Source organism: Apiotrichum porosum, assembly GCF_003942205.1.
Source record: "Apiotrichum porosum strain DSM 27194 chromosome Unknown scaffold_12, whole genome shotgun sequence".
Lineage (NCBI taxonomy): Eukaryota > Fungi > Basidiomycota > Tremellomycetes > Trichosporonales > Trichosporonaceae > Apiotrichum > Apiotrichum porosum.
The window spans coordinates 516,030-540,201 of record NW_021167119.1 but is presented as its reverse complement, the minus strand read 5'-3'; the positions used below and the strand labels follow the sequence as shown (position 1 = coordinate 540,201).

At 57.9% G+C, this 24,172-nt stretch overlaps 8 protein-coding genes across 8 annotated transcripts; all 8 read left to right on the top strand.

The window, feature by feature from the left end:
• Positions 1-476: 476 nt before the first annotated feature.
• Positions 477-787, top strand: EHS24_002244 (uncharacterized protein; the record flags this gene model as incomplete). The annotated part of the gene is made up of 2 exons (XM_028617988.1): positions 477-521; positions 569-787. The coding sequence occupies 2 exons, from the start codon at positions 477-479 to the stop codon at positions 785-787; spliced, it is 264 nt and encodes an 87-aa protein (XP_028473666.1).
• A 415-nt stretch (positions 788-1,202) lies between these two features.
• On the top strand, positions 1,203-1,794 carry EHS24_002243 (uncharacterized protein; the record flags this gene model as incomplete). Its single annotated transcript, XM_028617987.1, has 3 exons — positions 1,203-1,396; positions 1,439-1,454; positions 1,516-1,794. 3 exons carry the CDS (start codon positions 1,203-1,205, stop codon positions 1,792-1,794), a joined length of 489 nt encoding a protein of 162 aa, XP_028473665.1.
• Positions 1,795-3,213: 1,419 nt separating this feature from the next.
• Positions 3,214-4,948, top strand: EHS24_002242 (uncharacterized protein; the record flags this gene model as incomplete). The annotated part of the gene is made up of 3 exons (XM_028617986.1): positions 3,214-3,354; positions 3,401-3,660; positions 3,721-4,948. 3 exons carry the CDS (start codon positions 3,214-3,216, stop codon positions 4,946-4,948), a joined length of 1,629 nt encoding a protein of 542 aa, XP_028473664.1.
• A 1,505-nt stretch (positions 4,949-6,453) lies between these two features.
• EHS24_002241 (uncharacterized protein) lies at positions 6,454-7,368 on the top strand (the record flags this gene model as incomplete). Its single annotated transcript, XM_028617985.1, has 3 exons — positions 6,454-6,555; positions 6,602-6,870; positions 6,915-7,368. The coding sequence occupies 3 exons, from the start codon at positions 6,454-6,456 to the stop codon at positions 7,366-7,368; spliced, it is 825 nt and encodes a 274-aa protein (XP_028473663.1).
• Positions 7,369-9,431: 2,063 nt separating this feature from the next.
• EHS24_002240 (uncharacterized protein) lies at positions 9,432-10,478 on the top strand (the record flags this gene model as incomplete). Its single annotated transcript, XM_028617984.1, has 3 exons — positions 9,432-9,524; positions 9,593-9,849; positions 9,902-10,478. The coding sequence occupies 3 exons, from the start codon at positions 9,432-9,434 to the stop codon at positions 10,476-10,478; spliced, it is 927 nt and encodes a 308-aa protein (XP_028473662.1).
• A 345-nt stretch (positions 10,479-10,823) lies between these two features.
• EHS24_002239 (uncharacterized protein) lies at positions 10,824-12,430 on the top strand (the record flags this gene model as incomplete). Its single annotated transcript, XM_028617983.1, has 3 exons — positions 10,824-10,931; positions 10,978-11,234; positions 11,287-12,430. 3 exons carry the CDS (start codon positions 10,824-10,826, stop codon positions 12,428-12,430), a joined length of 1,509 nt encoding a protein of 502 aa, XP_028473661.1.
• Positions 12,431-16,647: 4,217 nt separating this feature from the next.
• EHS24_002238 (uncharacterized protein) lies at positions 16,648-17,558 on the top strand (the record flags this gene model as incomplete). Its single annotated transcript, XM_028617982.1, has 5 exons — positions 16,648-16,740; positions 16,793-16,943; positions 16,998-17,049; positions 17,103-17,244; positions 17,319-17,558. The coding sequence occupies 5 exons, from the start codon at positions 16,648-16,650 to the stop codon at positions 17,556-17,558; spliced, it is 678 nt and encodes a 225-aa protein (XP_028473660.1).
• A 5,029-nt stretch (positions 17,559-22,587) lies between these two features.
• EHS24_002237 (uncharacterized protein) lies at positions 22,588-23,300 on the top strand (the record flags this gene model as incomplete). Its single annotated transcript, XM_028617981.1, has 3 exons — positions 22,588-22,894; positions 22,972-23,215; positions 23,273-23,300. The coding sequence occupies 3 exons, from the start codon at positions 22,588-22,590 to the stop codon at positions 23,298-23,300; spliced, it is 579 nt and encodes a 192-aa protein (XP_028473659.1).
• Between the last annotated feature and the right edge of the window lie 872 nt (positions 23,301-24,172).

The window sequence follows — 24,172 nt, the reverse complement described above, 5'->3', positions numbered from 1 at the left end:
TGACGCGCTGGGCGCCAAACACAGGCTGCGGTTGCGGATGGCGTATGGACGACATCCAAACGTCATCGTCCTGTTTCTCTCTCTCTCTGTCTCTCTCTGTCTCTCTCTCTCTCTCTCTCCATTGCCATCTTTCCCCCTCAAGTGCGCACAAAACACAGTCCAGCCACCAAGCCGACATCCCCCGTCATCTCTCGCTGTCTCTCTCTCTCCGCGTCTCGCTTTGCATCTTTTTCTCCTGCTCTTTCGCTGTCGCTCTCTCTTTCTCGAGTGCGCAGGAAACACAGGCCACCCCGCAAGCCGACACGCCACGCCCTCTGTCTCTGTCCATCTCTCTCGCTCTCTGCCGCCTCATCTTAGTCTCCTCCTCGCTCGAAGTGGCTCTTTCTTTCGCTTGTGCGCCAGAAACACCAGCCAGCCAGCAAGGCACCATGCCACGCCAGCTGGTATTCTATCCCCGCGGTCCGGAACACATCACGATGACATTTATCGGCGACCAGGACGAGCTTGCCAACCGTTGTGCAGTAAGTGCTGGGCCTTGTCTAAAACATCTCGGGCTGACAATGACCAGGCCGAAGGCGCCGTAATCGCCCCGTTGACCGAGATGGTGTGGTTCGTCGTACTGCCCCAGCCTAGGGGTCCTTACACCGGCGACCCGACCCTCGTGCCTCGCCTCCGCTGGCAGATCCAGAACGGGGCCGAACTTGTGTCGTTCGAGTGGGTACTGGCCAGACTCGATACGAATGACAAACCTCTCGCCGAGGACTATGCGGTTACGCTCCCGCCATAGCTTCCGGTGTAGGCACATAGCAAGAACGACAGAAAGACGGTTACGGGGCTAGACTGTTGGCTTTGGGAGGACGGCCGGTGTTGTGGACTGGCACATAGGGAGGTGTATGCACCAGATGGCGGTCACTTACGAAGCAGCTGGCCGTGCTCCTGTGAGGAAAGGAAGACGTTAGGACTGTGCAACAGTGAAGCGTTGCAAGCTACCCTCAAGGGCCTCAAGGCTGCTGTCTGCTGAATTGCTCACTACCAGCCCCAGAAGTTGCTACCACCGCAACCAGTGGGAGCCGCGGATTGCTGATGCTGCTAACGCCTTTCCTTCCTGAGCGCTGACATCCTCTCACGACCTGAATGGATGACCCTCCTATGTCATCGCAGGTACGAGCTGGGAGCTAACCCCCTAACACGCAGCATCCCTCATGCAAGGCTGTCCCACCCCGTCCTCCAACGAAACATCAACTTGCTTGCTCTATCCACCGCACTCCGACCTACCAAAGCCTGAAGTCATCGCCCGCCAGTTGTTCCCCCGCGCCATCGCCGCCGGGGGCATTGGCTACCATTCCATTCCAAACTCGCCCATCGGCACCGGCACCGGGGTCGCCTTCTCCTTCGTGTGAGTGCCGCCTTCCCTCCACGTCACCACATGGGGGTATAGACAGACCTGTCGTCTGGTACTCCTGGCGTCGCGGTCATTCTCATGTAGACATGATTAGCAGACTGACATGAGTGCAGGGTATGGGTGCAAACGTCGAGAAGAACGTCAAGAGTGGCAAGCAGGTAAAGCTCGTAGCGGTCGACCGACCACAGAGCAACTACGCGGACACCGTAACCGAAGACGTTATCAAGCCCTCGATCGACGCAGCCACCAAATACCTCCACGAGCACGCGCCCGTCGCCGACCACATGACGCCCGTCTTCGTCGTTCCTTGGGCGTACATCAAGCACTGTACTCACCGTGGTGTCCTGCTCACCTCTGAGGAGAGCCGTGGCGGTCTGCGTCTTTTCTGGTGAGTGGTCCTTTCCGCTACCTTGGAACGGTTCACACATCTGACATTAACACACCCCGCCTCACTGCCACCTCCTCCCCGAGTACATCGGACGTGCTGCTCCTGCTCCCGGTCCGGGTGTTTCTCCCTGTTCTCGTCTGACATTCTGACATTATCGTTACCATCTGCGATCTGTCGAGCAGCGTCACACCCAAATTTCAAAAGGTAAATCAAAGTACACCCTTCTGCGGAGCCAACGAAGACCGAATCCCACCGACCATATTCAAAAGAGCACCACGGCCCTGCCAAAGACATCCAGTCCCGTGGCCACACACACCCAGAGGCTCACTTCGCATCCTATATGAACGTCTTCGCTCACGAACTCTCGGCCTGCGACGAACTCCAGGCCTGTTGCGAGCTTGGGAGTGTCATGTGGCACTGGATGGCGCAGTGGTCCCTGGCAGGAGTCCGGTTCATGGAAGACTATCATCAGACGGCTTATTAGCTCGGTGAATAAGTGCTATCTGTTCGGGGACCAGGGCCAACGGACGTTGTTTGAGTGTCTTCGCACGCGGCGGTTGAACCGCAGTCGCTGACGTGAAGGTCCCCGCTCGAACGATAGGTTCGACGTCCGGCTCACCGACAACGTTCAGCTAGTAGCGGACCCTGTCATGGTGCTTTCCATCTCTTTACCATGAGCCCTGTTCTCCCCGTACCTTAACAAGCGCCTACGGTGAGCTTGGGAGCGGCCGCCGGAGCCCCTCGCCGGGAAGAAGGGAACGCAGACGAGGGATGGTAACGACGCTCCCTGCCACAGCTTGGCATCTATGGTCGGTCACAAGAGCCGCCACCACTGCATTAAGACAGTCCCCCGCTGTACAACTGTTCTGCGAAGATGGTCAGAGGATGGATAGACCGGACGTTAGCGGTCAACCGTCAGCGGCGGACGATGGGGATTTTTATTTTTTTATTGGCGAGGGAAGGAGAGACTGCAGATGCTTCTAGTCAGGAAGGCCTTGACGGCGGCACTGTATGGTGCAGCGTTATGGCTTGGTCTGTCTGTCGTCTGTTTGGGTTCTGCCTTACAAATTCGATGACGGATTATGTACATAAGAGTGGGGACATAGGCGGCACATGTTCCAAGGAATCCACCGAAAGCACACATACCACTTGTGTTGGGTTTTGCTGGTAAGCCCCCCAGGTGTTATGTATGGCCGATCGCCTTCACTGTCGCGTTGTTCTGGACATCCTAAACGATATAGCCTTTGAATCAGTGTCACAATAGGCGGCAGGTGCATGACCCGTTGGGCCTCCAACCAGCAGATTGGTGGCCGCAGGTTTTGGAGCCGCACGTTGGGAGGGTGCGCGCGGGATTTGATAGCCACCGCCGATCTGTGTGTTGACTCATCTTTCCATCACCCATCACCCCATCACCCAGCTACCTATGGACGATCAATCCTCCACATCAATCCCCATGAACGTCGTATCGGTACCCAACGTACCCATATACCTCGCCTTTGCCGGTATAGTGGCATACTTGTCACCACATCACCAGTCTTTTGAGCTGATCGCCCTGATCATCCGCGTACGTTTGGCTGGTCTTTGACTGTTTACAAGACTTACAATAACAGAACGGCGGCGGCCAACTGGTCACGTCCCACAAGATGGCCAGCATTAACGTATTCCTGCTGGACTACCCGTCCATGGCAATGCGGGCGGGACCGCTTCGGACAACACTGGAGGTGGAATTCTTCAAGTTAGTGGAACGCTATGGCGACTCGAAGCGGACAGACGTGGCCTGTGTCAACACGGCCTGGGTACACGAGGTCGCTGCCAAGGGCTTCTACGACCCAGACCACCACGTCCGCTTTGAACCCTACAGGCTGTACGCGTATGTGTCCCCTCTCCCCCCTTCACTTGCAATGGCCACTGATCACTGACGTCCGTTTAGGGAGGACCTTCCCCGGTCGTCGTATATTTTTGGCGACACTCGCGAGGACCAGATCAGGCGTCAAGCCGCCATGGGACGCCAGATCCTGCCGATTACCCCAATGCCGTGGACGATCGGCGCCCGCCCCGCCGTTGACAACGATGAGTTCGAGGAGGACGACAATTCCCCGTCAGGCAGTGGAACCCCCACCCCGATCCACGAGTTGCAGCTCCCAGTTACGCAGGCGACGCCGCCGCTGTGGGGCCAGTCGCTGAGTCCACGGGCGAGCCCCAGCATCGTTCGCAGCGTCAGGGGCAGTGGCGACGGCGCCAGCGGCGGTCTCAGCAGCACCAACCACTACACGCCGTACGCTAGGCCACGTGCCGTGTCTTCGGGCCCACCAAAGGGACGAGCTCTGTTCCGTGTCAATGGCGCGCGCCCGACCCCTCAAGGTGAAAGTCCTACACAATTGAACACCCCTGCGCTGGGGTTGGACCCCGGCGACACCGACACCGACAGCGAACCCTCGGCTGGCCTCCCCCTCCCCGCGCTGTCCCAAAGGAGGAGGCGCCCGCCCCTCCAGCGTGAGGTTACAAGGGGCAATGGCCGCGGGCGCCACTGGAACGCGTCCCCCGAGGCCCACGAAACCACCGCTGGTGCTGTTCCGCGACCCGCCCCGCCCCGATTCTTTGGCCCTTGTGGCACCCTCCTCAATGTTGCCGACGCCACCGCTTACCCCACCACCAGCGCCGATTCCGCTCTTGACGTGGCTCCGCACGTCGCCCTCGGACCCTACGGAACCATACTGGACATTCCCCCACAGGCGCCCGAGGCGTCGTCGTTGTCGCAGTGGCTCGCGCGGCCGTGGCTCGACCGGGGCTATACAGCCCACCTTTACCGCCTCGGCAGCTCCTCGATCCGGTCCATGCGGGAATTCCACAATGACCTCGACCTGCTTGCCCCACGTCTGGACCGCGCCGTGGCGACGACCGCCTCTGCTCCGGAGCTTACCCTCCCCCGTCCGTCGCGATGGCCCACATCCAGCACCCCGCAGACTGCAAGGCCGCCCTCGGCAATCTACGATGACTCCCAGGCAGGCAGCCCCCCAGCCTCTCCGCAGATGGATGCCGGCTCTCCAGGTTTGGTGTTGGTTCCAGAGTCACCGCCCACCACTCCCTACCGCAACGCTCCGTCTCGCAGCACTTCACCCGCCTGGAGCGCAATTCCCGACTCGCAACCTGATTGCTAAGCTTTCAGCGGGTTCAACTTGTCGTTCTGTTCTCTTTGACTTTCTCGATCAACCACATGTACTCGAACCCTCATATTAGGCTGTTCCGTTTCGGTTGCCCCTATGCACCACCTATGCCACTCCATGTCTCATGACCGTGTCCAGAGTATGCACGTTGCAGGCCAAGATGTTAGTTAGAGCTGGTACACATTGGCATGCATCGTAGTGTGGGGATCGGACACGCGCGCCCGCCTGTCCCAGTCCAGACGTCGTTCCCAATATCACGGCGGTCAAATGACTTGCTTCAACGCATGCAACGCTCCTTGGAACATCTGAGGACGGTAAATCCTCCCTTCAGTAGAGGCATGGTGTGGGAAGGAGATCCCATTGAGAACAACACTTGTTACACCTGCAAGCCATGTTCGCGTGCCGCGATTCAGCAATTCATTCCCAGCGGCGGTCAATGGGGCAGGCGCGGTCAAGATGACATCTCTCCGCAAATTGACTGGAGGCATGTAGACTGGCAATATTGCCATAAGCGCCGGAGTGCGTCTCTACGGCTTCGTGGAGGATGCCAGGCATGAGTGGCAGAACGACAGCCTTGTTGTGCGTGATGGACTGTCTCCTTTGACCAAAGTAGGTGTATACAGCCTCTTTCCACTCACTCATGCACGCATGGACTGCTTACCTATACCCAAGAGGAGGGAGTGTGTGGGCCCGGAAACAGAAAGGAAAGAACAAGATAGTGTACCGCTGTGGGCAGGGGACATGACAGCTAAACATAAATATCATTTTAAAAAGGATGTTGACGGCTATTTGGCATCCTCCCCACGGATAGGTCAGTGGATCAGTGGTTTGATCATAACAGAGGGGACACACATCTGTAAAGCAGCAAAGAGCATGAAGCGCTTGATGGGCAAACAAATGTTAAGCAACTCCGTTTTTTGGTAGCTGCGCCTCGGGCTATATGAGGACGCACGGAATTGGCGGTTAACCGGCTAGGTCACTGGTGAGTCGGCAATGGGTGAGCGATCACTCGCCGCATCTGTGGAGGATCCGTACTGGCCTCACGAGGCCAGGGGTTCGAATCCCGGACTGCAAGATTGGTTCGGGACTCGTTCAAGTCTCACTCTTATTGCTTTTTGCGACAGTTAACACGAGTCTTTTGCATATGATTACATTTTGCACCACCACGGTAGATACTGTGCCACCCTCAACTCAAGCTAGACATCGTCGACGACATCCACAACTGCCGCGCTGCTGTACACCCTAGTATTCTAAACACCCTCCAGCTGGCCCTGCGCTCCAGGGATGAACGCATATCTTCTCGACTCGGGCATGTCGTTGGAGGGTGCAAGAAGCAGGACGAACAGTTCTTCAAGTTGATTCGATGCTACGGGAGACGCAACCAGCGTGACGTATTCTGCGTGATGACGTCCTGGCCTTATCAAGCTGTGGTCTCTAGGTTCGTCTCGCCATACCTGGACGGGAGCTAACTGCTTCCATAGAATACCATCCTGCCATCCATGGACTCTCCCAACTTCTTCGCCCCTGTGTGCAACACTTTTGGGCGTCGTGGCATTCCTGAATCACACCCATCTTCAGCGTTCTCCACTGGCGCTGACAAAGTAAGCTTCATCATGCGCTGTCGCTTTCTACGGCTGACATTGACAGAATGGCGAGGGCCGCATGGTCCACTCACACAAGGTCGCCGATATCAACGTTTACTTTTTGGATGATCCACCCATGAACATGGGTATTGTGTCTCGCAAGCAGATGGAGATCCAGTTCTACAAGCTTGTCGACCTTTACAGCGGTCGCAATCGCCGGGACGTGGCCTGTGTTAGCACGGCGTGGATTACGGATTCCTCGGTCAAGGGCTACATCCTCGACACCACGTACCCCGACTGCCTCCACGGCTACGGCGCACACCGCCTCTACCGGTACGTCTGCCATATGAATTCTATTGCTGCTAACGTCTCGCTAGCGACGAGCTGCTTGATTCATCGTACATGTTTGGAAACACTCGCCGCGCTACCTTTGAACAGCAGGATGCTTTCCGCCGCCAGTTTGCCGAGCTCACACACGTGACCTGCGTGCCCTCGGACTGGACGGTCGGGGGTGACACGGTAGTTGACGACGACGACGCACCGTCCGGTAGTGGCCCCCCCTCTAGCGTCGTGGGGCTGGAGCTCCCCGTCACTCAGGCCACGCCGGAGCCCAGCTCCCGCTTCCTGAGTGGCAGCAGCAGCAGCGGCGGCACCGGCGGCAGGGGATCGCGCTTCGCCCCCTACACCAAGAAGCGCCCAATGTACGCCGGCCCGCCCAAGGGACGCGCCCTTGTGCGCGTCAAGGACATGCCCAGGATTCAGCAAGATCCAAGCCCAACCCAGCTCACCACGCCGGGCCAGGACACGACCGAAACGGACACGGACACGTAGCTCTAGCCTCCCCTCGAGGACCTCCCGTTCCCCGTCCTCTCGCAGAAGACGCGCGGGCGCTTGCAGTGTGGCGACACGTGCCGCATCTAGGACTGCATAGGACTGGGGCAACACGCACGCCTCACCCGATGTCCTGACCAATGCTTCTCCTGGACCCGTCCCAGGCCCCACAACGCCTGCCGCCGACTCTGGTGCCGCGGCCAACAGCCTGGGACCCTACGGTACCGTACTGGACACGCCACCCGGCACACCCAAGTTGGCACAGTCCGCCTCGTCGTCGCCGGCGCCTGCGGCGACCACATCCGACCACGGCCACGGTGGCAACGGGTCCTACCACTCCTTCCAACCGTTCGACGTGGGCGACCGTAGCCTCGGCCTGGGCGGCCATCCTTGCCCGCCGTGGCGACCAGAGTCTCTGGCCCTCAACTGGGGAGTGCTCGTTCCGAGTGGTGGAGCTGTCGTCAGACTGGCAGCGCTTGTCAGTCCCCACTGATTGGCACCCTCGCCACGGGTTCGGTGTTGGTTCCCGAGTCTCCACCCTCAAGCCCCTGCCGTCGCGCCCATCGTCGTTCGTTTCGATCACCATGCCCGACTCGCAACTGGAGCTCTAGTTGGCCGGCCTCCAGATGTCCGTCCGGCGTGTTGATCTTTACTGTCACAGCCGCACGTCGCTGTTCATGTTTGACAATGCTATGTAGCCTTATTTGTGCCCTTCGGGTAATGTCACAACGCCGAGTTGGGATTCGTCCCCCAGAGGCCAGAGGGCGAGTGCTCCAGATCTGGATCACCACCGCCTACAATCCGTCGTGCGTCGTCACCGATAAATAACCAAGCGTGAATCCGAGGAGAAGAGTCTTCAGGTCCAACAAAGAACGAGTCTCACCCACCATGTCGGACTAGCTCCGCAGCCATCCCAATTCCCAAAGACGTCAGCCACGCGAGTCTCGGGCACGGCAGGGGTGCAGTGCATAATGTGTCTTCGGTCACGAACTGCAAGCGTGCCAGGCTAGATTGCAGCTGGGGGCCATCATGTGCCATTGTGTGGCGCAGGCTCGATGAGAGTTTCCTCCCAGGACGCCAATTTCTGGGACACGATGGCAGTGTCAATCAGCAAAGTTTTGCAGCATGGCGTGGCATTAGTGGGTGGTGGCCGTAGTCATCGCAGCTCCTTCAGTTTCATCGTCAGCCAAGGTTGCACAGCAAAAGGTGCATCGTCGACGGGCGGCGTACGGACAACGTTGAGGCGGTAGGGGACCCTGGGGCGGTTGCCACCCTTTTCCACGTCTGCACCTGTCATCCCTGTCTCCACGCCGGCGTCGATCAGCTACGACGCCATTCTTTGTCGCCGGTACTTGCCAGTGGTCAATGTTGGCCAGAGTCCGTCCAGCCGGAGGCCGCCCAGAACGAATGACAGCGACCGTTGTGGGAACAGCGAGGCGCTCGTGGTGGCCAGGAAGCATCACCACAAGAAACCAGTCTCCAAGTGCTCGAGTATTGCGTGTTGCCAGTGTGCCCAGTTCGTGGGAGGGGAGATCGGAAGAACAGTGGCCGCCAGCAGCCGCGATGGACGATGATTCTTCAAGGCAGTTGTTTATTTGGCAGGGAAGAAGCTGCTTGGCGGCCTTGACCGCGCCACAACACTGTGTTGTAATTGTGTGTGAATCATCGGTGGGGACGACGGCGAGACAAGTGCGGGGCAAAGACAATGGCCATGACACTGTGGACCGTCAACAAGCCGCGGCGACGGACAGTATGGAACACGGCACGTTTCAGCACGGGAGGTTGTGGGTGGAGCCCCCCAGGTAGTAGACATGCCTTTCCCCGTCGACTGTGCTTGCTCATTGTTTTGTGCACGGTGCGAGCACAGAACGGGTATTGTGCGGGCCATACCTTCATGTTTGAGGGGACGCGACACACGAGTTTGGGGCCGGTGGGGGGCGCGGGCGGATCATTGATCAGTGTGTGTTGACGCGTCCTCGTTGTCCTCTTTCTCTTCCTCCCATATTCCCCCATTCCTACACATCCATCCATTCACTCATCCATCTACCCACACACACACCGCCATGTCGGGATACGAGATCCTCAAGATCGCGCCCATCTGCAAGCTGTTCAAAGGATTTATGGTGTACATCTCCGCCACGCACCCCGACCGCTGGGTGCTCAAGCGCATCATCGACGCAAGTTTGCCCTATGGCGTGACGGTTCACATGGCTGACAGTAACAGAACGGTCTGGGTTGGGTCACGGACTCCCTCAACACCCCCGGCATCAACGTGTACCTCGTCGACTACCCCCACGTGGGTATGCCACTGGACGAACGCAAGGTAGAGGAGGAACATTTCCGGAAGGTGGTGCAGCGATATGGAATCCGCGACAAACACGACGTCGTCTGTGTGACGGCGTCGTGGGTCTACCAAGTGGCGATCAACGGCTGGATGTCTCCGTACGAGGAGAGCCGCTACAACCGGCACCGCCTGTACAGGTACATATGCTCTTCGTTGCTTGAATCCGTAGTGCTGCTAACATTCCCTTAGCAACGAGCTCCAAACCAGCTCGTATCTGTTTGGCACCACGCGCACTGAGCACTTCGGACCGCAGGAGGCAGGCACGCCCCAGACATGTGCAGTCGATCAGGGGGACCGCCCCAGCCCAAACGAGGAAAGGTGCAGCTTCATCACCAAGGTCAAACTGGTAGCATGCCATGTGAGTGGTGCCACCTTTCTACCTGGCCCTACAAACCCCGTTCCCGCACCCCGCTGGCCAATCTCGCCAAGCGACCCCGGAGTACCGAGGATGGCAGCAGCAGGTAGCGTTCATGGAACGAGCTGTCACAAACCTGACATGGTCCAAGTACGCGACGATTGGGTGTCAACCGTCTGCCAAGATGGTGGCAGGGTACATAGACCGGACGCTGGCGACCAACCCTCAGTGGTCGAAGATGCATGTTCATTCTTGGTGCAGTTGCTTGGTTCCCGGGGAGGGACGATGGCAAGTTGTTTTGGGGACGGCGCCCGTGACGCCCGGCGACACGGTGCCGCATTCCTACTTGGTCTCCCTGCGATCTGGGTGCATTATATGGACTACGATTTCGTGCGAGCGACACACCCATGACAGTGGCAGGGATGCCAGTATATAACAATGAAGTCAGCAGCGCCAGTCCCTAGCAACCCAACCCATTCCCCACCCGCTTGGGGTGAGGGACCCCCCAGGTCCTATGTAGTTGTCGCAGTGAGTCTTGACGGACGCCGTGTGGCCTGTCGATTGAGGATGTATTGCTGGGGAAATGCTTTGTGCTACAACGCGCGACGGGATAAAACTCTCCCCATGGGGGGTTGACGGGGGCATTTTTGGGCGTGAGCACAGCGGGGGCAGCTTTGAGCGTCTGCGCCCGCGCCCATCATTCTGTGTTTACTCCTTTTCCTAATCCCTCTCCTTCCCCTCAACAACATCCACACCATGCGCAACATTCAAGGCTTCGCCCCTGCGAGTGGTCTCTTCTCCACCACAGTAGCGTATCTCAGCCCTTACCACTGGCAGTTCAAGCTGCTCTCCCAAATCATAGAGGTAGGTTTGGCAGTGGATTGACCGTTCACGAGGCTAACGGTATCAGAATGGCGGCGGAAAGGTGGCCACGCTCTTTGAGGACAGTGCTATCAACGTGTTCCTCACCGATTACCCCCCTATGTGGGTAGAAGCAAGTACACGCGAGAGGCTCGAGCTCGAGTATTACCGCCTCGTCAAGAAGTACGGCCTGCTTGGCTACGACCTGGTCGTGTGCGTCACAACGACTTGGGTTTTCGAGACGGCCGCCAACGGTTACATGTGGCCGGGTCTGATGGGTCGCTACGGTCTCCACAGACTCTACAAGTACGTATACTCTCTGTGGCGTGGTTCAGTATAGCTACTAACGCCCCCGTAGCACCCAACTTCCCAACTCGTCATACCTGTTTGGTACCACCCGCCGCTCTTACATTGAGCAACAGAGGGAACTGCAGCGTCAGCAACTGGAAGCTCTTAACCACGTCGCTCGTGTGGACGCCACTACCTGGGGATTGCCACACTTGAGCGAGGACGAGGAGGAGGACGCCAAGAGCGAGGGGTCCCGCAACACCGAGCTCAACGAAGAGACGCAGCCAGAGGCCGACTCCGAGCGCGCTCCCAAGGTCAAGAAGCGCGTGTGCAGCGCCCGCCCGAGCTCCAGCGTCAGGGGTCTCAGCAGTCGCCGTGGCGGCGGTAGCAGGAGTGCCGTCCGGTTTGCTCCTTACTCCAAGGACCTTCCCAAGGAGGCCCGCCACGCACCTGTGAAGCGTGTCGCCCTCGCCCGTAAGCGTGCCGTCTCCGCCAGGGCTCTGGGGCGCCTGGGGCCGAGCCCCACGCAGCTCAACACCCAGCACGACGAGGGGGGGGATGAGGCGGGCGACCAGACGGGAGGGGACACCGACACCGAGGACTCGCCCGCGCCCGTGGACCTCCCGTTCCCCCCGCTTTCGCAGAAGAGATTTCCCCGCCCCCGCAGTGTGTCCTCGTCGGACAGTGAGGGCTCGGGCGCAAGCCGGGCGGTTTCCGCCAACAGTGTGACCGGCGGCGTCACCACCGCTGCCCGTACCGCCCTGGGACCGTTCGGCACCGTCCTGGACCTCGCCGAAGCCCTCCCAAGCGCGGCCGAACTCTCCCCTCCGGTGCCCGCGCCATCCTCGGGCCGCGGGCTTGGGCCCTGCGGCAGTGAGCTGGGTCCCGCTGCAGCTCCCGCGCAGCCCGTGCCCGCAGCCGCTGCCGAAGGGGAGGTCGCCCCTCACGGCGTCGGTCGCTTCGGCACCTGGCTCGATACGCCGCCACCCGCGCCACAGCTCGCGGGCTCGTCGTCGCGCACCGTGCTCCCGGCTGCCTCGTCCACCAAGTCCCTGCGTCCCGTGCCCCGCGGCGACGAAGGCCTCGGCCTGGGCCGCCCTCCCATTGCCCGCATGGCGACCTCGCCCTCGGCCCACTCCTCAAAGTCTGCCCACCCCTCGTCCTCTTCTTCTTCAGTGGGTTCCGTGGTGCCCGATTCACAACCCGACATGTGATACCGTTCTTGCTCCACTCGTCCTTTCTCTCTCTCTACATGTTGCGTCACCCCAGGTCAATGTCACCTCCCAAGTCTCCTCTCCTATATATGCCATATGTTGCTACGATACTCAGCATACACACAAAAAGAGATGGGACGGTCGCACCGTACCCAACGAAAAGTACATTCGCACGACTGACAGTGGCATTCGCAACACAAACCACCACTGACGGCGACCGTCCGCTCACCATCAAACCCTCCGCGTAGCATTCGAGCGCACTCCCTGATAGCACATTGATGAGTGAATCGCACAATCCTTAAACACATGTCCTTAAATGAAAACATCCTGTCTGTACTACAGCTGCATGTGAAATGCACTCTCAAATGGCAAGCGGCACCAGCACTGTTGCCGCGACCCGCCTTTTATCTCCAAACGGGTCGTTCTCTGAGCAGAGATGCAATATTCATGTCGCCGGTGTCATTCGCTACCTGCCTGTGTGCTTACCTGTATGGGCCACGCAGCTCGGTTACTGGCCGGGAAGGGTCGCTGAACCTCGCGCATTGGGCCCTTGCCAAAGACAGCCACCAACACGGCCACCTACGACTCTGTGGGCATTCATCTACTGCCGTGTTTCTGGACTAGACAATGAACAGGCCGTTCCCATAACTCCGACCATCATACCACGTTCGTAGCCTGGGATGTTTTGGGAAACGGCGCCACGAACGAGCGCGCCACTTGAAAACTGGACAGGACAGTCAAAACACCCCCCATCTTTGAGAGAGTGGGTCCCATGGTTGCAGAACAGCCTGTCTCCTGGTTTTCAGATACATGCATGCATTTGGTGCTGGTGCAGATAGACGGAGTCGAGCATGCTGGTTGTTGACGGTGGCACGAACATCGGGGGACGCTACCTCCCCTTGCCTACGTCGGTTGGCGGTAAGCATCTGCTGAGTCAACGGTGTGCGGGATGCGGGAACCATCCAGTTTCAATTGCAATTGTGAGTAGTGGTGCGTAGCTGTTATTGAGTGACCGAAGGGCAGAGGTTGTGAGGAAGCCTCTCCCAAAAACGATACCCGACGCAAGTACCCATTTCTGACAGACAAATGTTGGTGCATGTCTTTGGAACTTGCGGAACAGCAACAGACCAACTCGACCAGCGGACTGCTGACATTCGACTCGCCCGTCTGGTCAAGGACGAAACCAGATCATAGTGCACATTCCCGGGCGTGGCGGTTGACTCCTGACTATCAGCCACAGCTGGTCTGGCACACGACTGCAAAGCTGTCTGGGTTAGGAGAGAGAGACGTTGTCTATCCGCGGTTCAACCTCAGAACTAACATTGTTGGGAAGGTCGCCGCCGGCTGTAATGTGAGTGGAAACCACCAGAAATGGACACTCCTGCACAGAACCGACTTGACGAGTGCATTGAACAAACAAGGACGTAAGTGGTCATCCAAGTGAAGGAAGAGGTCCAGGACGGCGCGCTTGACTTTCAGTGAAGTGGTCCCAATAAGGACAACACCGTAAGATGCGACCGGCAGTATTCCCAATGGCTCGCCGACGAGGGGATACCCGGAGAAGAGGAGGGTGCTCGACAACGACCAGAAAGTGGAGAATCAGAACGTGGACAGTCACCCATTGTGCTCCTCGACTGTTGATGAGGCCTCGGGCGCCGCAGTGTCAATGGCTTGTCAATTGAATTTGCACCGAACGGACGAAAGCATCAAAGAGCAGGCAAGCCGCTACCAGACCGGACGAGAGGATCCGCCGCCCGCCCGTACCAGTCAAGACTCTGTTTCATCTGGCCTTGCAACTCTTGCAACTGGACACTGAGTAGGGTCGCATTTCAGTGAGTACCTCCACCGCACCGTTGTACCCTCTGAGCCGGTCGCGCGCAAACGGCGCCCTATCTTGGCAATGATTCTCTCCAAAACAATAGTGCGGACGGAATGATTCTCTCCAGAACAATAATGCGGACGGATACACGTGGACTGCACAGCGACCTTCGCGACAGATGCGACAGATGAGAGATGGGAACGGCCTGGTCATGAGAGATTTGGCTGCAGAGCATGGAAGTAGCAGAAGGAGCATGATCGGCTTAATGGGGCCATCAGACCAATATTACGTGTTGGGATTTGATGCCGTTTAGTGCCCGAGACCGATGGTCTTAAGCTGGCAGTTTGTCTTTTAGAAGAGGATGGGGATGCATAGACGTCTACAGAGCTGCTTATATGCACACAGAAGGGAGGCCCGAGCACTACAGAGAAGCATGAGGACAATGAAGAAGCAGAAAGAGCAGCATTGGTGCGGTACCCTCGTTCTCCAGTCAGCTCGGTGCCACACTGCAGTGGCGCAAGTGGTTACGTAATCTCAACAATTATGTAATTTGTGTTTTCCTACATAGGGCCTGCACGCAAAGACAAATATTCGGTGAGGAGGGATAGTGATGCGGCCGGGGAGGCTTCGCCAACATTAGCTCCCCACATCCCGCCTATTCCGCCGCCTCCGAACCGGCCTCACGAGGCCGGAGGTTCGAATCTCGGGTTGCAAGAATTTCCCGAGTGCAGTTCCGGTTCCTCTTCTTATTGCTTTTCGCTTGTCCGGTCGGCCCATGTATGAGTGGTATTGGAGAGTTCGAATTGGTTCTATTTGGTTAGATTTGCCCCTAATCCGAAAAGGACCATTAAACCTGTTCGGGTAACAGCGATCTAGAAGGGAGCACTGCGATTCGCGTAACCGCAAGGGCTTGCGTTGACGTTGCGGTATACTAGGAGCTTACACGGGGTGATGCGAGCCGCGTCAACCCACGCGCGCAATCAGAGGACTGTCAGCAAGAGGCGACTCCAGACCAGTGTCAGCCACACCACCCATTGCATTTTGCTAATGCGCCGCGGCACTAATGGAAGCTGCTGTTGTTGGACCCTTTTTCCGCACCTTCATTAGAGGATATAACACTATAATACGAGGCCCAACTGTGTGGGGCGAGTAGGTCGTCAGGCCCAGGGATAGAGCCCTTATAAAATGCCGTTGCCGGTGGGAAAGCGGTCATAGGGTGCGCGGTGCCACCAAGAGCCAAACTGTTGGGACTCCATTACCTTCCACTGATGAGGTGGGTTTGAAGTGCGTATCTGGCCAAACCCAATGCACAAGCCTTCGTGGGGGAAGGCAGAGCGGTGCTAGGGACACGGCCAGTCAAATACGGTGGGCTCTAGTGTGTTAAAGCGCGCGCACACAAACAAGACACACACCACAACGACATACAGGGTCTAGAGACCAGTTATTTGTGCTCCGGTGGCGAGTCGGAGACGTAGGTGGCCGCCGACGAGGGCCCGGACCCGCTTTGCATCATGTGCCGGCCCACTGGCGGTGGCCGTCAGAGGTGTCATAGGGACGTATACCGACTGCGGGCAGAGTGGGACGTCCTCAGAGGTGAGACGGGTAGTGGCAGGAACATCTGCTCAGAGTGCGCAGAACTGCGAGTCCAGTCGGAAGACCTGTGGTGACAAGGGTCAGTGGCATGGGGGGATAGCTGGATGGGGGTGGCGCATGGAGGAGTCGTACCCCGGTAGTCGAGGTCGGGCTGCGGCAGTCCGACCGTAGCTGCAGCAGGTGGCGCAGCAGTGGCCAATCCGGCAGGCAGCTCACTGCTGTACATCGGGACAACCGTGAACAAGGGGAGACTGTGGAGCAACAGCCGCTCGCTGTGGGAAGGCAGCCGCGTTGACACCTGCTGGATTGAAGTGCACATGACGTTGGTGGGGGTTGGACCCACCGTGCGAGATGACGACAGCTGTGGCGAGTTGAGCCAAGTCCGCCAATCGATGGTTCTGCATCTAGGTTTTTGATGTCCACTCTGCCACGCTCTGTATGCTACTCACCAGAGCCAAGGGCCGGGTTGAGGCTCACCTCTTCCGTGGGCACAGTATTTACGGGGACCGCGCCCTAAGAAGCCCATAGCTGTTGTCATGATATGGTGTATAGAGACAAAGAGAGATATGATGGCGCGTTAGTCAGTGCAAGGGTGCACGCTCGCAACGTACGCAACCAAAAGATGGTCGCGCACGACTGATAGTGGCACTCGCAACACAATCCACCATTGACTGCGACCTTCCTATCGGCAGCAAACGCTCCGAGTACTAACCGAGCGCACTCGCTTTTGATGAATGGATGGCGCAATCCCTAAACGTCTTTCCATCATACACCACCCCATCCCTCACGTCACCCACACACATCCATGCCCACATTCGCCCCCATTTGCAATACGTTTCTAGACATTGTGGCCTTCTTAAACAAGAACCACGTCCTCTTCGGCTACATTGCCGACATCGTACGCGTACGTGTAGCCTTGTATTCACGATTCACGTCGCTAACATTAACAGAACGGCGGCGGCCAGCTCGTCACCTCCCACACGCTCAAGACAATCAATGTCTTCTTGTTGGACTATCCCTCCATGGCTATGCAGCTTGACACGCGCAAAGCCATGGAGCAAGAATACTACAAACTTGTCAACCGCTATGGCGGGCACACCGGTTGCCAAGTTATTTGTTCTTCCTCGGCATGAGTACTCGAGTACTCGCTTAAAGGCTACCGTGAGCCCGACCCCTCGAGGCGATGCGGCGTTCACCGGCTTTTCCGGTACGTGCCCCGTTGAGCGCCTTGGTTCCGTATCACAGCTAACGCTCCCCCAGCGAGGACCAGTCCACCTCGTCGTACCGAAGAGGTACGACGCGGCAGCAGCAGTTCGAGCACCAAAAGGCCATTGTCAAGCACCAGCTCGCCGCACTGGACCAAATGGTGTGGGCTCGCACGCCCCGTCTATCGGAGCCGACGGTATCGGTTCGGAGGGCAATGACGACAACGCCCGCGACGAGCCATCGGGTAGTGGCCGCGCTGACGCGTCACAGGGCCACCACGGACGGTACTGCAGCGCGCGCGCCAGTACAAAGAGCCTTCGCAGTGTTGGCGGGACCATCACCAGCGGCGGCAGCACGGGACCCAGGACCGGCCGCAGTAACACGCGCTTCCACCCCTACGGCAAGCAGCGCGCCACCCTCCCGACTTCGGCTGTCTCGCATACTCCCGAACTCGAATCGGACAACACTCTGCCGAACAGAGAGACGGGTTGGCGGCGCCCCAGTATCTAGCATCGCCAGCGCTTTCCCAAAACCGCAGCCAGCGTCCCCTGCAGACGTCTTCGTCCCGCGCCCTTGCTGCCAGTCCGACCCTCCTCAACACGCCGCGCTCTGACAGTGCCGATCGCCCGAGGCCATCCGCGCCCTGCTCCAGGCGCCTACCCACACGAGCGACGCACGTGACGAGCTACCCTTCCCCCCTCCCCCCCGTGTCCCAGAAACATGGTCCACTCCTCCACCGCGCTTCCACGTCGAGCAGTGGCGACATCACCAACACCCGCTCCTCCAAGTCTGTTCCATTGCTAGCCCCGGCAGCCCCGCACGGCGTCCGCCCATTGGGCACATGGCTGGACCCTCCGCAGCCGCCGCAACGTAGCAATTCTCATACTTTGATCGCCACCGGTGACGCACTTTACGTGTTGGTCCCGAGTCACTAGACACGGCATCGGGCTCCAAAGATTCTCTCTCGCTCGCTTTCATCCTTCTGGCTTTTGCGCTACCGTTGCCGACTCCCAGCTGCACGACCCTGTCGACATTGGTGGGCATCAGCTCTCTGTTCACGCCTTCCCATTGCCGTATACACAAGTCTATGCCAACACATGTCTCCACCGCACTCTCCACAAGGACCGTCCCATCGACGAATTACCTCCTTGAACCTCTCGGCCGTGCTCGGAGCGTACCGCTGGCGCTTGTGTGAACACGCCAGACATGATGGCTAACGTCCAGGCTCTGGAGCTCACCGTGGTGCAATGCGTGCGCTATCGTGATGAATGATCGTGCGTGGAGGGCTCGAGGAAAGAGACAACTTGCCAACGTCCGGCGCGCGGCTGAGGAGGGTCTATTCAGCGTGGCACTGGACGCAAGGTAATTTGGGTGCGTAACAGGCGCCAAGTGCAGAGTGTTGGGAAACCAGTGACCTGGGGGTTTGAGCACGAGCTGAGTGTCCACGACGTTGTGACGCATGGGCAGTGTTACTCATGCGTCCACGTCGAGGTACGACAATCTCCCCGCTGTGGCTGACCTTGTCTTCGCCATTTCAGTGTGTGGCTATCGATAGTGCTGCATTGCGGTCTTGATGCCCACTCGTTCATGCCACGCTACCTGGCTCACTGTCCCACTGCCCCCAGGTTGTGGTTCCCGGCCTGTTCCCTGGGCTGGTATTGCCCGGCACCCTACCGTAGGAACACCATAGCAACAATTGTTAGTCTGACCACAGCTTGGACACTGTCTTCCATTGCAGCAGCCTCACTGATGTATAACAGCATGAGGAACCCGTAGAAGGGCCACATGGTACCTAGTGCAGGGGAACTGGTGCCCCTTCCTTCGTGTTGCAAGTGACTGACAACCAGGTTCTCGAAGCAATACGCGCCTATCTCATGAGCGCCAAAGGCACCTGAACGGAAAGCACATGTCCCCACGGTGGGCAGTGAGGATGGTGGCGACGGTGAAGAGCTAGCCTTTTCCGAGGCTGGGGCGTCCACGTCGGCATCACCGGGGTTCACGGACGGTTTGAAGCTCCAGCCCCTGCTTTTCGGTGAAAGAGAATTGACACAATGCCACGATTCCCCAGGTGGTGCTCATGGATCAGGACACCAGAGGCACCGCGAGAAAGGGGTGGCTGGACAATGACTGTTTCTGACAACGTTGTGCTGGCCTTGGCAGTGGAATCAGGCCGCGGTGCTCTCCCACCTGGCAGGGAAGGGGTAGTGAACTGCGGTTCGTGAGAGGTACACGTCTTTGGCAAGGCTCGTCACAACCACGTCTGGGGCAGCCGCGGCCCATGGTAGCACGAGATGAACGACGTGGGGACAACATCTTCCACCCAAAGCACTCGTCATTGCAGAACCCATCTCGCCCACGGAGCACCAATAGAAGCTTGGGTGGGGGGTTGTGCCCGACTAGGGAATGCAGCACGCGAGGTGTAGAGAAGAATGCGGGGTGGTGCAGTAGGCAGTGACACCGATCAAATCAGTTGCGGCGCGCGCGTGGGATGGGCTTGAGGAACCAGAGGGAGAGGATGTAGGTGGCGCACACAATGGCCATGAACTTGTCGGCACTGTTTTGTTAGCAGAGCCACCGCTGGCGTTGATGCGTACGAAGGGGGGGGGGGGGGGGTTTCGGAATCCTCCTTCACCCACGTGAACCACATTTCGCAAAAGATTTGACGTTTGATGTGCCCCGCTAGCTGTAAGCGCGTGTTAAACGCTGGGTATTAGACTTACTCAGCGATCCCCAGCTTTTGTTCTCAACAGAGGGTGGGGCAGCTGAGTGACCTTTCGAAATGGCACAGGTGGGGGCTGCGGGGCGATCAAAACCGGCAGTGACCTCGTCTTGCTGTGGACAGATTAGATCGAAGGCGTATGTATGGATTGGGGTGACGAAGTCACAGGATCACTATTGGGGACATGCACAAGGCTGTCATACACGCTGGGGGCGAACCAACTCAGGCGATCGAAGACGGGACATGGTCCAAAAACGATGGTGAAGATGATGCTGGCGTACAGGGTAAACCTGAGCAAGGCCGAGAGGGACATGGTGGGTGAACCGGGCGGTTGAATGACGTGATGAGTGTGTAAGAATGAAGGGAGAGGGGTTGCTGACTAAGTGAAAGGTCGAGGATGCTGGGGAGGAGGTGTTGGAATGAAGAGCCATGTTGAATCTCAACGTGGAGTTGAGGGGTGTGGCACAGACCCTTGAGAATCAACCCGGAGTTGATGAGGTTGACACTGGGTCGAGAGTGGATAGTTTGACTCTTAATCTGTTTGAATAAAGAAGAATGCAGAGTGAAGATATAAGTATGGGAAATTACAATTTAAATACTGGAAACGAGGGTGTATTTGAGCCGTGTACACACAGGAGGGGCAAATGCAAAGAGCAAGGACGCGAGCGAGCGAGAGCGTTTTGCGCACGTGCTGACTGAGGCGCGCTGTGCGCGGAACCAAAATGCCGAGGGCCTGTGGGGGATGGGACCTGTCTGTCAGGGGCGTTATGCGTTTCTCCAGCGGTCGAGAAACACACAACACGTTGAAGATTCTTTCCGCGAACGTCTATATGGGTTTCTTCAGCGGTCGAGAAACACACCACGCGTTGAGGATTCTTCCCGCGAACGTCTCTATCGGTTTCTCCTGCACAACAACGGAGAAAGACACTGCCACATGCATGGGCTCATGGTACAACTCAGGGAATGATGCTTTTCAAACTGGCAAGCAAGGTTCCTTCGCCACTCTATGGAGTCGTTGTCACCGCTGTCGTGGTGATCATTGAGCAACAAGTCACTGATCACTAACGCATCACCCCATCTCGGGGTATTCGCGACGTAGGTTGACTGCCGGCCGGAAAGGTACATAAGTCGGCTTAGATGGGTTGGCTGGTCCTGCAAATCCGTTTGCCCGATGGCCTAGGTCCCACTGGTTCACTCGTCACTGATATGGACCACAGGAACATGGCAATCTCACCAGGTGTCTCTCTGGATCCCCCCGGCTAAGACAATCTCTCTTTACAATAGCCAATTGCAACCAACAATGCCAGCCGAACTAATGCATTACTGGTATTCTCGTGGCTATCGGACGAGCGTGGGGAGAGCGATTTTAAGCGGGCGGACAACTTCAAAGTTCACCCCAAGGAAAGTCAAGCGAATGCGCGCACGAAGCGCACGATACGAATGCTGTCCAGATATGCCAGTTCCAACTGCCCGCAAAGGTCGTTCCAGTATCCGTCGACAATGGACACGAGGTGGGGGGCTTGGGAGCTGAAGTGTTATTGCCATAAAAGCAAAACGTACCATACGACCGGGGTGCAACCTAGTGACTGCAAGAAGGACAACTGAGATCTCCATGACAAAAATGCTCAGAGAGTTGAAAGCGCGGAGCATGGGCTGAACGTTGACCGTAACCCTCACCAGGACGTGGAAGGCAGCGAGCAGAATTAGACAAAGTTGGACATAAACGCAAAGGGTCCCAAGGTCGGTAGACATTGTGGTGGTCGCGTGTGGTGTGGTGTGGCATGGAGTGGTGGGAATCGTGTGGATGTGACGGTGCGAGGAGAGCGCGCCATCGGTATGTAGCCTGTGGCTATAGTGCCCCGCCGAAAGGTCGTTGCGGTTCCGCCACATTCATCGACACCGTCGCCGCGCGCCCTCGCACCCTGACCTCCACAGCCCCTTTTGGCGAGATATGCATTGTACACATACACAGAATGGGTGTAGGCCTGTCAGTCCATACCAGCGCGGTTGCATGCTCACAGAGGCAGGCATCTATGGTGTCTGCCACTGACAAGGCCTATGGCTGCTCCAACCAATGCATCTACAAACTAAGACACCTACACTGTCAAGACTCGACAGGCGTTAAGCCCAGAAACACAGCAAGGCCCAGAACCTCCAATTAGGACAATATCAAGACTCTCCACCGAGTTGTCCAGCTCAACAGGCGTGCCACATCCAAACAACTTGATCTCCTCCTACAACCACATGACATTCATACTACTGAACGCCTTCTGTTGGCAGGGCACTTTGCTCGGGCTCGGGCTCAGGGTATTTAGGCCGGCACCGTATCTATCTTCTTTCTTCTTCTTCATGCAACTCGTTTCCACACTTTCTACATCGCCTCCTGCCCCGAAGCCGCCTGCCCCGGCTGCATATCAAAGAGCAAGTCAGACCTCAATCCTACCAAGAAGAAACAGCCACACAACTAGGTCGGACTCTGCAAGAGAGTGGCAGCTATCTTCACGAATGAGGGTGAGGCTGGTCCAGAATACCGCCAATGGCCTTTTTGTGCCGCAGGCGTTCCAATCTAGGAGGGTTGCCCAAAAGCTGGCCCACCGTGGCCACCGCGGACGCAGACATGGTGTACCCGGCATTTCCCAACCCCCGGCAATTCCCAACCCATCGCTCTCCCATCCACCCAACCTCCTTCGATCACCCACTCACACAAGATTCCAGTCGACGTAGGCAGGGACGGAAAGGTCCTCACTTTGGGAGGGCTGACCTGGTATGTTGTTTCTTGCCCTCTTCTATCGATCTGGCTCCCCTAACTTTACCGTGCACATGTTGATCAGCCGCCTCCTCCTCCTCCTCCGATTTCTGAGTGCCCTCTCCCCTGCGGTTGCTCCTATCCTCGCCGCCGGCTGGTACCCGCCCGTGTCCACCTCTCTGCCTGTCATCTTTGCTATCGCCGCGGGCGTTCTTTCGACGTCTGCTTCTGTCGTCGCGTGCATTGCACTGGTGAGGCGCCGCACTCGCCTTGACACCTTCTTTGAAGGCAAAGGAGTGTATCTGGAGACTCTCCAGGTCGCCGAGCGCGGGTGTGCAACCCCTTTCCAATCGGCCAAGCAAAACATTGAGGTATGTCACCGTCAGCTGTTTCAGCAACGAGAGAGATGGTGGCCGGAAATTGTGTCGCCTGATGATCTGGTTGATTGACGCTTGAAGGCGCGCGGTGGACGCCTGATGAGGTACCCGGGTGGGGCCACGACAGACGCTATCGCCCTCCAGTTGCCGGTGGAGACATTAGGGACCAATCGCCTGCCGCCAAGGCCGGTGCGGAGACTGCTGCCAAACTTCTCCAGCGCTTCGCCGAAAACTACAGCAACCCTGGCAAACCCTGGCAAGACCCCCGTTTACAGCTGCCGCGGAGGCAAGGTCATTACCGACAAGCCGCTGATCCGCTGACCTGGTATGTCCCCTGTGCAGACAGTTTTAGGGCGTAGCTCCCACTAACTCGCATCCACAGGCAGGCCAGGCTCGGCCGCCGTCTTTGATGCCGCCGCCCGCCCCCCCCCCAACAACGGCTTCCAGCGTACCAGCGAGGCATTGCCCACATCGTCTCTGCGCCTTCGACATTCAGGCCGCTGCGGCCAAGCTCCTCGCGGCCTGTTGGTGAGTCTTCGGTACGGTCTGTAAAGTCTGTGGTATTGTCTCTTCGTCTATCGCCGACCTCTTGAAGCATGGTAGCATCACTGCTCACGCCCCGATTAACTGTATCGCGGGCATCCAACTGCACTTTATAGGGGCCTATTTCGACACCACACCCTCCTCGTATTCTGTTGTTACGATATGATGCATAGATACGAAAAGAGAGAGACAGACACGCATCGCACTCTAGTTAGTGCGAGGGTGCACGCTGGCACCGAACGGGACCAATAGGTGGTCGCGCACGACTGAGAGTGGCACTGCAACAGGTTGAACCCACGGCCGGACCTGTCGACAGCAGATCCGACAAGATCCTCCGCTGTTCTTGAGGGACTGTCAACGGTGGCCTGAAGGGCGGCAGTCTACTGGGCCTTGCGAGTTGTACGGACTAGATCGAATGCCCGAGATGACCCCGGCGGTTTGGAGTCGAACCAGCTGCGGGGGGAGCCCAAATAGCTTGCTCTGCTCGCGGCACGCACGCTGGTTGAAGTTCGCTGTCTTGGGACGAACATGGCTTGCTGAACTGCCGCGTCGGCTGGCCACGTTGGAAGGCCTCTGGGACGTTGAGGTTGTCTCCTCCTCTGGTTCACACCAGGGATGGTGTACCTGTGCCGACAGTCGGTCAGAGCCTTGCGTCTCAGTGGGGGAGAGCAGCAGACGGCAACAGTATTCCGGTCGACGACGAGACGAAGGGTGCAGGCAGTGACAAGACGAGCAAGAC